Source organism: Ursus arctos, unplaced genomic scaffold (assembly GCF_023065955.2).
Source record: "Ursus arctos isolate Adak ecotype North America unplaced genomic scaffold, UrsArc2.0 scaffold_9, whole genome shotgun sequence".
Lineage (NCBI taxonomy): Eukaryota > Metazoa > Chordata > Mammalia > Carnivora > Ursidae > Ursus > Ursus arctos.
Window position 1 is genome coordinate 1,143,079 of NW_026623111.1, and position 16,097 is coordinate 1,159,175.

The window sequence follows — 16,097 nt, forward strand, 5'->3', positions numbered from 1 at the left end:
GAGCAGCTTTGAGGCCTGACTCTTTTAAGTTGGAAACAGAAGATAAATGTATGTTTTAGATATTTAGATACTATGAAAAAAACTGAGTTCTGTTACATCTGGGAGCTTCACCATCTTCTTGACACACCTGTACCCCACTAGTCTTCTTGTCAGATAACAGGTCAGGAGTCAAATAATTATCTGTTGTGGAAAATTTTGTTGTTGCTTTTTCTGTTATGGAAGGGAAACTTCATTGCTTTATTGCTAAACTCCAGCATTTTCTAAAATTATTACAGGTAATCTGGCTTTCTTATATCTTGGGTTATTTGATAGTATAATCTCCTTTTTTTTCTTTTTTGCTTGTTCTCTCAATTACTAAGAGAGGTGTGTTAAAATCATCCGCTGTGATAGTGAATGTGCCTTTTTTTATTTGCAATTTTGTTGGTTTCCGCTTTACCTATTTTGGCGCTCCAGTGCCCCCCAGGGACTAAACCGGGAAATTCAGGCATGGTGATGCTTGTCCTTTATTTCCTGTAGAACGTTATGGTGTCACGTCCTTGTGATTTTGTCCCTGTGCTCTATTCTTGCTTCTGTAGACACTTGTCTGCATTTTTTTATGGCTTCTCTTCCTCCCTAGAGCTTCAGCTCCAAAGTAGTCTTGTCTCTTTATGGGGTCCATTCTGCATGCATGGGTGACTACTGTTAACTCAAAGGATTCTATTGAATCTAGTCTGGCCCAGAGGGTCAGAGACCACCTTAAGTCCACTGGGCCCAGAGGGTCAGAGACCACCTTAAGTCCCCACCATGATGGGGATGAAAGGATTGTAATGCAAAATTAGATACCTGGGCTATTGGTGGAGGACAGGTTCTCATAGAAGGGATTGTAGGTAGGGGGAGTCAATGGCAGGTGTTTTCATACCAACCATGGTTGATGAACATCAGAAATCACAGGAAAAAATAATTACTAATGAATGGTGGGACAACTGGTTAATTATGTGGTAAAATAAAACAATGAGATATTCACCTCTCAACTTGAACCAAAGAAATTCATGTGGATTAAAGAAACCCATAAAAATAGGGGAAAATTGGGTTGTATTGTTACCAAATTTCTAGGCAGGAAAGAACTTCAAGATTAATTACATTTATTTTACAAACTTAGAATCAGACTATAGTATTCTTCTCTGCTTTTTTTCACCTGACCTGTAAGGAGCATTTTTCTGTGTAAGTAAACTATTTATAAAAAACAATATAAGTTTATATTATTTCATCATATGCACTGTAACAGATTTTCTTCATTATGCAAATGCTGTGACATATGTCTATAGTCCTTTTCATGACCCACAAAAGTTCTTTCAAAGTATTAAAGTGATGGAAGAAGTCACAAATCCCTTAATATATTCTTGAATCTCACCTATTGTAAAATCAAAGAAGTATACACACTTATAAACAGACCAAATTCTACTGAGAGGTTAGTAGTGAAAAATAGTTCACTTTCTCCTTAGAGCTAATTATTTTTAACTCTTCCAGCATTCTCTTCTAGTTTTAACTCTATCTTCTGATTTATCATTTAGATATTTTCTGTTGGTTTTCTGTTGTGGAAAATGAAGACTGATCTCTTCAATCATTTCTTATTTCTTTTCTTCCCATCCTCTGCATATAATTAACTCAGTGTTCTTTGGTGTTTTTTGTTTGTTTTAATTTTTAGCCTACTAGCCACTCCAGGGGGCAAATTAACTCACTCTTTTTAATACATCAAACATAAATGTTTACATAATTTTGACTATGTAAATATCATTCAGTGAAAAGCAAATTGTGTTCGCTAAATTGCATTTTCTTTTTTTGTACAAGTTTTTGTTTTTCTTGGAGTTAATTATTGCCTTTCTTTCTTCTTTTTTTTAATAGGCTCTACACCCAGTGTGGGGCTTGAACCCATGACCCCGAGATCAAGAGTCCCATGCTCCACTGATGAGCTAGGCAGGCACCCCTGCTTTTCTTTTTAAATCATATACTTTGCTCTGTAAGGCTATACAGCCTTATTTATTTTTTTTTTCAAATATTCATTTCTCTGTCCCTGAAACTCATACTATTATATAGTTTCTCCTGTTGGGGGGAAAAGTAAAAACCTGTGTTTGATTGACATTTTCCTTTTTTGCTCCTTGGATCTCATCTTCTTTTTTTTTTTCTCTAAAGATTACTTATTTATTTATTTAGAGAGACTGTGTGTGTGAGTGGGGGGAGGGAGAGAGGGAGAAAGAGAATCTCAAGCACATTCTGTGCTGAGCCGCTGAGCGCAGAGCATGGAGCTTGCTGCAGAGCTTGATCCCAGGACACCAAGATCATGACCTGAGTCAAGATCAAGAGTCAGACACTTAACCAGCTGAGCCACCCAGGCACCCTTTGGATCTCATCTTTTAACCCTCTTTTCTTGCTGCTCAGATTTTCTTTTGGTATGGAAGAGTTTTTTTTAATCTTTTCTTCCCCTGGAGCTCTCTTCTAGAATCTTCCATTTTCCTGCTTCAATCTGTATTGTTTGGCACTCTTAACCTTTTGCATAGTAGTAATCTTAGACTTTAAGATGTTTTCCTCAGTTACATGCATTGTTTTCTGTGGCTCCACACTGTGCTCATTCTTGGTCAGTTTTCCTTTTTTGCTGGAGTATATTTTTGGGGTTCTAGGAAAGTGTGTATGAGAGGTAAATTTGATTCCCTGTCATTCGGAGGATGCTACTTCTGTGTTTTCACACTTGATTGATGGTTTAGCTCAGTATAGAATTTTATGTTGAAAATAATTCTTTTCAGAAGTTTGAAGGTATTACATCATTTCCTTCTAGTCCAGGATTGCTCTTGAAGTGGTACCTTGTTATCCCACTTTTCACTCCATTAACACGGAAGCCGCCCTTGTCCCCCCCCCCCCCCCGTGCCTTCAGTGTCAGAAAGATGTGCATTGGTATGGGTATTGCATGAGGCGCTTAGGGTTGTTTTAGTTCTGAGACATGGTCTTGTGTTGGTTCTTTGACAGCTTTCTCAGTTTCTCTCTCTACAACGGTTACTTGGGTATGGTACTTTCTGAATTGATTCTATAGGTCTCTTACGGGAGTAGATGTTATTTTTCTTCTTTCTGGAAGATTTCTTAACTTACCTTCCAAGCTTTCTTGCTGATTTTTTTTTTTCATAATTGTATTTCAAAGTTTCCAGTAGCTCTTTTTCTTCTCTTTTCATAGCAAACTAGAGTTTTCTTTGTCAGGTGTCATCTCTTCTTGGTGTTTTGTGTGTGTGGCATTGCAGAGACTGCTTATTTCTGTGTATCTTGGACTCGTTTATGCTGGGGGCTTCCCTGGGTTCTGGGTGTCCTTGAGGCTGCATTTGTGTTTGAGAGGGTACCACTCAGAGCTGCTGCGGCCTGTATGTGGGGAGACTGTTAGTTTATTTTAGAGGGTCCAACTGGCCGTTGGCCACTTAATTGGGAGGATCTCCAAAAGACTCAATGGAGAGGTTTTTCCTCTGGGGTTTGTTGGTTCTTTAGGAAGTATTCTTGGATCTCTTGTGACCAGCATTCTCTATGAAGGAGCAGGGGCTGGTAGATTCCCCTTTCTCCCTCCACTTGGCACAGAGATCTGACTTCTTATTTTTTTAATTAAAAAAAAAGTTTTTTGTTTTTTAAGCTCAATGCAGGGCTTGAACTCACGACCCTGAGATCAAGACCTGAGCTGAGATCAAGAGATAGATGCTTAACCGACTGAGCCACCCAGGCATACAGAAATCTGACCTTTTAACCAGCGTACTTGTTTTCAACCTCACTCTTCCTCATCTGAATATGGCACCTCCTCTCTTGGATTTTGGGATCAAGTGTCTCTTTCCTCACCTCCCTTCTGGCTGCACTGTAGGATGTGGCTTCTTCCTTTATTCTAAGAGGAACAGCAGTGAATATCTGAGAGGTTATTCTGTGGCCTCATGGCTGCCCTCAGAGGTCATTGGTGCTCTCACCCCCTGTGAGCCTTGTGAGTGAGCAGCCAGCCCAGGGTTGCCCAGCTGGCAAGTGGTGGGATTGGGATTTGAACTCAGGCTGTCTGACACCAGTGTGTATCCCTTCATTGCTGCGTAGGCCCCTCTCTGTTGAATGGCCCTTTTTGCTGATGTCGTCTCTTGGGCTTCTTTATTTGGTAAATCTTTTTAAGTGGATCTTGGAAGGGAGGAGATGTCCACTTTCTTTCCTAGTTTAATTTGAGTCTTATCTGAGTCCCTCATAAATGCATTTCCTTTCTGTTTGACATGGAGCATGGTGGGGATAAAAAGAGTAGGACTTTTTTCGAGGTTAACAGAGTCAAACAGCACCAAATAAAACGACCTCAAAGCAGCTTCCAACTTCATATCAGTAATTATTAATAGACTTGCCTAATTTCATCCGAAATTCTAACTTTCAAGTTCTAACATTTTATTTTAAAAACTAGGTCAGAAAAAGAGTGCACGCCAGTATCACGTACAGTTCTTTGGTGATGCCCCAGAAAGAGCTTGGATATTTGAGAAGAGCCTTGTAGCTTTTGAAGGAGAAGGACAGTTTGAAAAATTATGCCAGGAAAGTGCCAAGCAGGCACCCACGAAAGCTGAGAAAATTAAGGTGATAGATGTTCCTTAAGTACAATTTTAGACCAAAACTTTAATTTTTATTCTTATTTATCTTATTTTGAAATTATGGTTGTTTGATTTATTATAATGGCTTATGTCTGTCATTGTTTAACTTTGTCCAAGTACACTGTTACAAAACAGGACAAGTTTTCTTAGAGACAGTTTATTCATTTTACTCATTTGATGATAGAGATAATTTGTTTTATAATTTTTATTCTTTCTGTATATATAAAAATATATAAGCAGTCATATATGATATATATTATGTGATACAGATATTACATTAGTTAAATGTGATTGGAATTGATTTCTAGTTGAAATAGTAGTTATTATTGGGCTGAATTCTGTCTAAAACCTTCAAGTTAATTGGTTTTTATAGTTTTTGATTTCTAAATTTATCTGGAATTATAACAGTATCCTTTTTTTTAAAGTGGGTTAACTTTTTTGTTTGTATACTGAAACTTCAATGTCTTATGTTTTTCTTTTCAGCTGTTGAAACCTATTTCAGGGAAATTGAGGGCCCAGTGGGAAATGGGCATCGTTCAAGCAGAGGAAGCTGCAAGCATGTCAGTAGAGGAGCGGAAAGCTAAGTTCACTTTCCTCTACGTGGGGGACCAGCTTCATCTCAACCCCCACGTAGCTAAGGAGGCAAGCATTGCTATGGAGTCTCCGGGACAAATGGTCGAATCCTCAGGAGTCATTGAAGAAGCTGCTGATAACCCCAAGTCCATGAGAGAAGAGGGCGTTCCCATTAAGAGAAGGCGGAGAGCCAAGCTGTCTAGTTCTGCCGAAAACCAAGAAAGTGACCCTGGGACAGTAAAGAGTACTCCTCAGAAGATGGCAGAGGCCGACCCCAAGAGAGGAGTAGGGTCTCCTCCTGGAAGGAAGAAGACCACGGCCTCCGCTCCTCGAAGCAGGAAGGGAGATGCGGCATCCCAGTTTTTGGTTTTCTGTCAGAAGCACAGGGATGAGGTGGGTACTGTGATGGGTTCTAAAGTGTTGTATATTTATTCTGGGGAGTTCCTGAATTTGAGGAACATCTCTCCAGTGCTCTTCCTCTGTTTCTCAGCATTATCAGTACAGTCTGTAGTGAGCCTTGCAGAGATTTTAGATCTAATAAATAAGTATTGTTAGGGAACAACCGTTTTCATCCTTGGGGGCGAAGATGCTTGCCTCTGCACTCTTCCTTACGAAAATGTCTCTCCCACTGTGGATGAGAAGATACCAGAATTAGAAGGTGACTTCCTTAATCTGTTGAAGGGTATCAATCAGAAACTTTCAGTAAGGATCATAATTAATGAAACTTTAGAAGCATTCTCTTTAAAATTGTGAACAAGACACTGATATTAAGTGTTGTAGAGAAAATACTAGCCAGTATGGTAAGATAAGGGAAAGGAATGAAAAAGGCATAATTGTAGGGGCGCCTGGGTGGCACAGCGGTTAAGCGTCTGCGTTCGGCTCAGGGCGTGATCCCGGCGTTACGGGATCGAGCCCCACATCAGGCTCCTCCGCTGTGGGCCTGCTTCTTCCTCTCCCACTCCCCCTGCCGTGTTCCCTCTCTCGCTGGCTGTCTCTATCTCTGTTGAATAAATAAATAAAATCTTAAAAAAAAAAAAAAAAAAGAAAAAGGCATAATTGTAAAGGAAGAAATAAACCTGCTGTTTGCAGAGGTCTGTGTGGAAAACTTAAGAGAATCTACAGGGTATCTTTAGAATTCACAAGAGTTCACGAGGACTGGTGGATGTCAGATCAGTATACAAGAGCAGCAACAAAGAGGAAACGTAACATTAAGACAGATACCATTTGGGGTGCCTGGCTGGCTCGGTTGGCGGAGCATCTGACTCTTGATCTTGAGGTTGTGAGTTTGAGTCTCATACCATTTATGACTGCAACAAAAATATAAGGTACCAAGAAATAAATATAACAAAATATGTATAACTTTGGTGAAAAATAACGCTTGGTATTTTAGCAGACCTAAATAAACAGACATTAATAGATAGGGAGGTTCAGTATCCTGAAGTTGAAGTTCTCAGTTCTCCTTTTATTAAACTATAAATCCTGTATAATCTTAATAAAACTCCCAATAGGAATTTCTTTGCACTTCTTAAGTGGATGATAAATAGCCATATCTGAAGGCTTGCCCTGTCACATAGGAAGTTCTGTTACTAGAAGCAGGGACGTTTTTGCCGCGGACGTTCAGGTCAGTGGCAGCACCCAGAGTAGAGCCCAGAAGCAAACTCTTGAGCATGTGGAAGCAGATGGGAAAGGGGTGCAGACAGCTGGACAGGGTGGCTGCTCGGGATGGGCCCTGGGGCCACCCCAGTGGTTTCAGAATTCAGCTACTATGGAACAGCTTTGTGGTTTGGGAGAGGGCAGGATTTCTTAAGCCAAACTGATTATAGATCATTGAGGAGCTATGAAAGTTGATGTGCCAGGGACACCATGAACACAATGAGAGGATGGACTGTGTGTACAGAGCTCAAATGATTCTCAAGACTCTGAAAATAAGCCTGGACAGCAGTGCGTCCACGAGGAGGTGCTGCTCAACCTCACTGGCGGCTAGGGCACTGCAAGCGGTCGTCGCGGTGAGGGTGGTGCCCCCGCCCCCAGGGGAGCAGCACAAGCCAGTGCCTTGGGAACGATGAGCGGCAGTGAGAACCCCCATCATTTCTTCCACTTGGTTTCAAGAGAAATTTAGCAATATATAGTGGAATTGAAGATGCATGTTTTTTATGTATTATAATGTCACAGCCAGGTATTTACCTTAGAGAAATTGGCCCTTGTGCCCAAGGAGACAGCACGGTGTTCAAAACTGGAAGGCTGTGAAAGGAGTAACAGCTGTGGTGTGCTCCCGCAGGACTCCGGACCCCGGTGAGGTGAGCGTGCTGGAAGTCCGGGAGGAGAGCAGTGTGCCGGAAGGCTGTGCACATCCCATCACGTTCCCATAAAGTGTGAAAAGTGTAGCATACCCACTTTTTTTACCTACCTGTCTGCCTGTGTCCATCCCAGAAGAGTAAATGTGTAGCTGTGAATGTGTGTCCTCTGTCTCAGAGCTAAGTCTTCCCAGGGAAGGTGGAGAAGATGTGGCCATTGCTGGATTTGAAATGGTGCAGAGCAGTGAGCAGTATGAACAGTTACCACACCGGGCCTGCTGCAGGCCCGGGGCACCAACGGCATGCTCTGAATGTGCACTACCATGTTGACAGCCGGACACCTATCATGGTTGCTGGAGAGCTGCATGCTCTGGGACTTCGGAAGCAGCCAGCCAGCTGCACTCCAGCCTGTTCCTAGTTTGTTTCTCCATGGTCTCTCCACTCATTTGGAAATTATGAGAGAAAAGTGGGTGCCTGAGAATTCAAGCCAGTTTACAAAGACTACCCTTTTTGCTTTTGGGACCTAGATTGCTCTCAGATGGCCTTTCTAGTACTAAGAAATGTGCCAAGAACAAACAGAAGCCTGTCACTCCAGACACTGCTGACAAGCTGTGACCTGAAGGTTGACACATGGGTGAGGGGCTCTGTACTCAAGGAGCAGTGCCTCTGCTCTGGAGCTCTCTGGCTTTGAGCACCCCTCCAGGGCCCATTTGGTACAGTGTTGCCGTTGGCATAGTACTGCATGCAATAACCAAACTGAAGCGTGCACAATTAAAATTCAGTTCTGCATTAGAGAAAACTGCCCTGCCCTGCTCTTCCCCTGCCGGAACCCAGTCTCTGTAGGGCTGGGGGGCGGTGCTAGGCCTCTGGGCCCCTTCCCTCCCATCTGGGCTCAGCAGCTAGTTGATTTTGAGTAAGTATGTGCTGTCAGAAGAGTGGTGATGGCAGGGTGCTCTTTCAATGGTTCAGTTACTTTGTTGCTTTTACAGGTGTGTTTGTGCTGGTCTGTAATAAGTAATCCTAGACTCCAGTTGAGGAGAGTAATCTTGAGTCTTTCTAGGTTGTGTTTTCCTTTTGGGAGGTGGTGGTGACTCCGAGGATGGTTTTTGTTTGGTTGTTAATTGGTTAATCAATGCCCAACCCTTGAGGAACAGCATCGGATGGAGACTTCCCTCTGCTTCCTGGACCCCCCTTTTCTAGGCTCACAGGATAGAGGACTATGACTATCAAGGACTTTTGGCTGCCACTTGACTTTTTTTTGAGATTCAGCTTGTTGCAATGAAAGTGTTAACGCTTTGTGAAATGTGCTGAGTTCTTCATTAACACGTTTTACATGTTCATCTTTGTCCATCAGGTTGAACTTAGCTGTGCAGCTCACAAGTGTGTTCTGTGGTGTTCCTGGAATACAGTTAGAGGGGCTGCAGGTGGGGCAGTGAGTTTGCTGGGAGACAAAGTCCACAGTAGGCTGTAGGCCCACTGATGACCTGGGTGGGACAAGGGGTGGGGAGGATTCTGTTTGCAGGCAAGGGGTCAAGAGCAGCTCGGGGAGCCCCACTGTGGTGAAAAGCCCAGGAAGAATTTACTGAGGCTTCAGTAGCAATGTCATTGACTACAGATGTGTGTGGTCTTAGTTTCCCATTTTTAAAGTATCTTTCCCACCTTCTCTGATCCTAATTTTTACAGATGCATTAGAGTTGAACCATGCTATATGTCTCCATTCTTTGTATATATATTTGTGTCAATTATGTAGTGTTGCATAACCCATGACCTCAAAACTTAGTGGCTTAAAACAACAACACACATGGATTCTCTGACAGTTTCTGTGCGTCAGGAATTTGGGAGCAGCTTAGCTGGGTGGTTCTGTTTCAGAATGTCCCATGAGGTCACAGATAAGATGTTGGCTGGGGCTGGAGGATCGTCTTCTAAGGGGCTGTACTGATACTGCCTGTCGGAAGCCTCACCGTGTGGTCCTCTCCACGGGGTGGCTGGGGTGTCCTTCTAGCACAGACGCTGGCTTCTCATGGAGCAGGTGATCCAAGGGAGGGCAGGACGAGGTCTTACATAAGTCTTAGACCTGAAAAATCGTATGCCGTTTCTACACCGCATTGTCTTCACTGGCCAGTGCTGTTCAATAGGGAGTCAAGGCGTGAGCTGTAGGGGACTGTAGCCATCTCCGAAGTCTAAAAGGCTCACAGAGCTCTCAAAGGATATGTGAGGCAACAGGTGGGCTGAGGGCAGGGAGTGTGATTTCTGACGAGCACACAGAATCTTTGCACTGGTAACGGTTCAATCACAGTGTGTGAGCTTGTGGGTATTTGGTTTTCTAAACTTTGTGTGTGTCTGAGATAGTTTATTAAAAATCGGGGTGCCCGGGTGGCTCAGTTGGTTAAGCATCTGCCTTTGGTTTAGGTCGTGATCTCAGGGTCTTGGAATCAATTCCTGCATTGGGCTCTCTGCTCGGTGGGGAGTCTGCTTCTCCCTCTCCCTCTGTGTTCATGCCCTCTCTCTCTCTTTCTCTCTCTCCCATAAACAAAGTCTTCAAAAAAATATATGGTTGGGGCTCCTGTGTGGCTAAGTCAGTTGAACGTCCAACTCTTAGATTTGGCTTAGGTCAGGATTTCAGGGTCCTGAGATGGAGTTCTGCGTCAGGCTCTGCACTCAGTGGGGAGTCTGCTTGAGGGTTCTCTCTCCTTCTCCCTCTGCCCCTCCCCCCTGCTCGCATGCATGCTCTCTTTCTCTGTCTCTCAAATAAATAAATTTTTAAAAAAGATTTTATTTATTTGACACAGTGAGAGAGAGCACGAGCAGGGGGAGAGGCAGAGGGAGAGGGAGAAGCAGACTCCCCACTGAGCAAGGAGCCCGACGTGGGGCTCGATCCCATCATGACCTGAGCTGAAGGCAGACACTTAACCGACTAAGCCACCCAGACGCCCCACAAATAAATAAATCTTTAAAAAAAATATGGAAGTAGCCACTACTGAATGCTTACCATCTTTAAGATACATTGCTAGTATGTTACTGTGAAAAATTGTGTTCAATTCTCATAAAGGCCGTTTGAGGTTGGCATAAATTATTCCTGCCTTATAGCTAGCTACCCTGAACTCAGAGATGTTAGTGACTCTCCTTTACCAGTGGGAGGACACAGGCGGGAAGAAGGACTGGGACTTGGCCCGAATTATGCAGGCATGCACACGCACAGAACTTGTAAACATTGTACTGCACTGCTTCATTGATGAGACCTATAGACTTCAGTGAGCAGCCAGTGCCTTAGTAACCTAAAATAGTGGAGATACTTTCTGTGCCCCCACTGGAGTACACAGTGTATGATTAGGGATGAAAAATAAGCAGGTGGCCCCCCAGAAGGTGAGCACTGTGGGTGGGATGGTGGCTGCTTTGACCTTTTTATTTCCTGTCCCTAGCGCAGAATGTTCCTTGAATGAATGAATGAGTGAATACAACATTGTAGCTGAAATTAAAACTGCACCAAAGTCAGCCTGGTGGAAGAGAATGTTTCAGGGAGAGTGTGGCCTGTGGAGAGGTGGAGCCTGCCATTGTGCCGGAGTGCAGAGTTGTTCAGGCAGTGATGAAAGTGGGGTGAGGATGGGCTCCAGCTTATGGGGGGCCATGGAAGACATTGCTAAGTGACAGGGACCCTACCCTACATGTGGGCTGGGCCATAGTCCCTCTGGTTGCAAGGAGGGAGACATTTTAGGATGGGAATGTCAGCAGGTAGATGGATAGGACTGAAAGCCAGGAGACTGGTTGCTGAAACCACAGCCATCTAGATGGGGTGGATACAAAGATGTTCAGGAGTGGAGCTGGCCCACCTGGCATGGATTTAGGTGCAAGGGGAAGGGGACCTCAAGGACAATTCAGGATCTTGTTTGATGAAGCGGCTGTGACCACTGCTAGGATTCATTCTGATTGAGGATATTGTCCGCAGGGGTGGGTGACCAAGGAGGGTGGTGGGTCCACAAGTCATGTGCTAATCTTGAGGAATCTTTAAGTGGAGAGTTCCAGAAAGCAATCGTCCTGTGACTTTGAAGCTCTGCACAGAAACTTTTGCTGCGTGAAGGTCTGAGACTTTGATGCTTGAAGTATTGGGGCTGGTGAGCTCACCCTCCTGAAGGATGGGCAGGCAGGACAGAATCCTGCTGGGCCAAGAGGTGACAGTGCTCCAAGGTGAAAGGAGGAAGCAGCTCCAGTGGGGCCAGGACTGCCGAGTCAGGGGCAGGGTGGGAACGGTGACAGTTCACAAGGGACACCGAAGAGCACACCCAGTGGAACGCTGCAGCTCAGAGCTGGGCTTTGAATTGCAGAAGGCGTCCTTGGGATGTAAGGACACGGAAGGGCTGGATGATTGTGTAGGTGGTTATTGATCCGCATCTGAAAATGCACGTGCTCTGAGATGCGAGGGTGGGTGGAAGCTGGTGGTGTGCCAGTGTCCATCCGGGCCAGGGAGGGCATGATGAGGTGTGGGGGACACAGGAGGCTGTAGGAAGCTGTCTGCAGTGACCATGCTGTGAGTAAGGGTTTGCATTTTGGGGCAGAGGTTCCCTGTGTTGGGTTGGGCAGGTCGTGGGTCTAGGTAGTCATAGTGACCAGCAGCATTAACTCGTTGATTCCTTCACTAGCACTGCCAGGTGAAGTGTTACCACCCCACATCACAGAGGAGGAGACACCTTCTCTTACCCAGTTCACAAAGCTGCCCCTTGGAGGAGCCACATGGGAACCTGGGGTCTGGCTCCGAAGCATGCTGACTAGTGCTCGGAATCAGGCTGCATGCCTTCTCTGAAAGGGCCTCCAGGGCAGTTGAGGCCTGTGTCAGTTACTCAGCTTTGCTGTTATAGCAGGAGAACAGCCCTAGAAAACAGGTAAAAGGATGCCTATGGCTGCTTCCAATAAAACTTTATATGTTAGGAAATATTCTTCTGACTTTTTTTTCTCCCAACCATTTAAGAACGTAAAATCAGTTCTTAGTTCATAGACCGTATGAAAACGGGAGGTGGGGCTGGTTTAGCTTGCCAGCCGTTGCTTGTCCACCTCTGTGCCCCTACTGTGGATGGCTCTCAAGCTGAGTGCACATGAGAGCCCCCCAGAGTCTTGAAAACACTGATGCCAGACCCAGAGAATGAACTGGTCTTGAGTGGGACCTGAACACCGGAGGTTTTAATACTTCTCTGATTGTCAGTGTGCAGGCAGGCTGTGGGGCCATGAATCAGACTTCAGTGTGCACATGGATCATCTGCAGACCTGGAGAAATGCAGGTTCCTGGTTGGCAAGTCTGGGGTGGGGCCTGAGGTCCTCATTTCTAGCATGCTTCCAGGGTGCTTATGCTGGCAGCCCCAGCATGGCTGGAGGGCCATGCAGAGGGCTCGTCACTGTGTGCTGTCCTGTGCTGTGAGGTGTCATGGCGTACTCCTTGGTATGCCATCTGTACTGTCCTTCCAGAGCATGGACCTCAGAGATGGTGTGTGCTACAGCAAATGAGAAAGCCCCACCAAGACTTCACCCCTGTGTTGACAGGTAGTGTTTCCATGGCACTTGTCCTACACTGATTTTTCAAGGATGCCTAGAAAATTGTAACTTACTACTACTAATTTAGTGATTTTGGAAAAGTGTACTTTTTCCTCTTACCATTCATCGTTTCCTGCCTTGACATAAATACAGTTGAATTGTTTTCACCAGCAGTGTTTTTATGTATGAGCTTTCAGTGGGTTACAGCATCAGATAATCGCTAATTTTTTTGAAGCTTATGGGGCATCATTCCATCATGTGGGAATAAACACACCACCTGCTGAGCTCCTGAGGGCTGGGCATTGGTGAGTCGTAGGTATGTGACCTTCTGAGCCACCTTTCCTGTGTCCACAGGTTGTTGCTGAGCACCCAGACGCCTCGGGTGAGGAGATTGAAGAGCTCCTTGGGTCCCAGTGGGACATGCTCAACGAGAAACAGAAAGCCCGCTATAACACAAAGTTTGCCCTAGTGGCCTCTTCCCAGTCTGAAGAAGACTCTGGTAAACGTAAAGTGTCCTAGTGTACTCTGCTTAGTTGTGATCTGTGTGTCGTGTGGCCAGCTGAGCTCTGGTCTGGGAGCTGTAGGGAAGCGCTGGCGCTTGTGCCAGCAACCAGTGCGCGTGTGGTCACAATAAAGCAACCTGTGCTGTCTGCATTTTCTCTCTTGTTGTCATGAGAGCTGCTCGGTGCGATCTCTGTCTGGTCTGTGAGCCCAAATGGAGCAGGCGCTCTAGCCTCTGCAGCCGATGGGGTGGTGTGAGGGGGGACGCAAGAAGGAAGGGAGCCCAGGCGGTCTCTAGGACTGCAAGCTTACGTGACATGGTAGGGTCAGACTGCAGGCCTGTGGCCCTGGGGTGATGCTGCCCTCCCGGCAGCGGCTACGCCTGCACCTCAGGAGGGACTCGCCTCTGTGGGTGGGGGGCTCTGGACCTGGGAGCGGGGAGGGCGTTCCTGGCTTGTTTGCTTGAGAGCTCACAGGGTGAGAAAGGTGACAGTGGACTGACCTCAAATGTGGGTGTCCTCTGGCTCTTCTTAGGCCTTCAGTTTAAAAAACAAAGATGCTACTTTGCTTTGGTCACTGGAAAGAGAAAGGAGGCTTAACACTGTAAGCTTGGAGAGAACCTGTAACCGTGGTCAGATCTGTCATCTGTGCATGCTTGGACACACATGTCGTGGAAAACCAGCATTTCTAATGTAAAAAATATATTTGGGTATCAATTTAAAATACAAAACAATTCTGTATCTCTCAAGGTTCATCACTGAAGCATTTTGTTTCAAGACTCACCTAAAAGGAGACCAAGACCCAGAAGTCAGTGCAGTTCGCCTTGTGTGCACTAGCTCGTGCTTCTAGACCAGCACTGTGTCCGTCTGACTCTGGCTGCACACACACCGTGCAGCCTTTCTCTTTTGTTCACAGATGCTCTTGATTTTAGGGCTTTCTAAATCTGCACATCAATTGTCTCATTTATTAATATTGAATTTTGTTCAATTTGTTAAGCGTTTGTTGCAAATTCTATAATTTAGAGTAGCGAGGGTGTTCTGGATTTGTGCATTTTCTTTAAAAGGCAGAAGTTCACTTGACTTTTCATCAGTACTCTAAATCTAGAAGAGTGATCCTTTTCAGTGACTGGCTATTTAAGAATGAGTCAGGTTTTCCTGAAACCAGATTTAATTCCCCTTGAAGAGTAAGTGTGACTGATCGTTGTGTCCCATTTTGTCATTTTGGGCTGCTACCAAGTAGTTAGCAGAGAGGAGGACAGGGTTGGTTTCCACCCTCAGTGTCTGTCAGGTGTGTGCGCTTGTCCTGGAGGCCCTCGAGCCTCCCTTTTGGGGCCCCCAGTGCTGATAGCCACGATGTTGGGCTGTGTTGGTGGCATCAGCTGTTCGTGGCCTCAGTGTGAGGAGTTCAAACAGATGCCCACATTGCTTACTTGTGTATGAAATGCCTGCTGTCTCATTTTGGGTCCAGGGGGAGGTTCTTATGTAAAGGACTGTGACATCACCTCACCTGCACAAAGGCGAGGTGCCAGGTGGCAGTTGCTGGTGGCAGGTATCTGTAGCTCAGTGGACACGTGTAGATGAGGTTGGGCAAACCGGGTTGAGGAGGTTCTGGCAGGTCAGGCTGGCTGTGCCCCGTGCTGGTTATGCTTGGTCAGCCGCTGAACAGACCCCACTGCTCCGCAGGCCTCTCCCTGGCGTGCCTTTATGGCTAGCCCACAGTGCTGTGGGGCTTAGTGAAGGCTGCTCTCAGGCTGGCTGACGCTGTTCGAGGACTGGCAGCTGGTGAGAGCCGGTGCCGGCTGCTCGGCTCTAGTAATATCAGGCCTCTGCCTGTGGTGAGGCTCTGTGCACGTGTCTGCCCTGGGCAGAGTGACCAAGGTGTGGCCACCTGCACCTTCTCCTGAGGCACTGTTGGACGCCACACTTCTGGCTGCTGTACTCTGTCCCACCTGGTAGTAGGGTTTGAGGATGACATGCCCTCCCATCAAATGTCTGACCAACAGTCCAGGGGAAACCCTGAGCCTCTATAAAACAGCCCTGCAAACGGAGATGCTGGATTTGTGCTTGAAATAAACATTGGTGTGTGCAAATTAATCACCTCTCTAGAATTTGCATTCTTACCTTACATCTTACTTTTCTAGGTCAATACCTTAAATCTTGGGTTAGTTGATATTCCTGGAAATACCTGATAACTGGCATGAACAACACGTAGAAAGCCCTTAATTTGCAGATACAAAAGGAGTGTTGCTACTTAACATGCTTTCAAGAAATGTATAAATAGTAGCAAGTTGTGTACTTAAAATTCCACTTAAATTCCAGTAGTCTTTGAATGTTAGTAAACTAGTGGATTATATTTAAATTTAATGCTATAGTACATTAAAATGTAATTATAAGAAATACCAGTATAATAATCGGTAGATTAGATAAGGATTTTCCAGTATTTGATGTTACAGGAAATGGTCCCATGCAATTTGCAAAATGCAGAGAGATTTGGTCTGTAATACTTAGGCCCTGGAAACCAACAGGATTACAGGAAGCCCATCAGGGGCTGGATTTGCACATGAATGCCCTTGCTAGGTGATCATTGCTTTGGAGGGTGGCTTGTG

General features: G+C 45.3%; 1 protein-coding gene across 1 annotated transcript in view; it reads left to right on the top strand.

The window, feature by feature from the left end:
• NSD2 (nuclear receptor binding SET domain protein 2) overlaps window positions 1-16,097 on the top strand; it is an 87,916-nt gene that overhangs the window by 37,544 nt on the left and 34,275 nt on the right. The window contains 3 exon segments of the mRNA XM_048211867.2: window positions 4,427-4,593; window positions 5,091-5,573; window positions 13,346-13,490. Coding sequence (XP_048067824.1) covers window positions 4,427-4,593; window positions 5,091-5,573; window positions 13,346-13,490 — 795 coding nt within the window.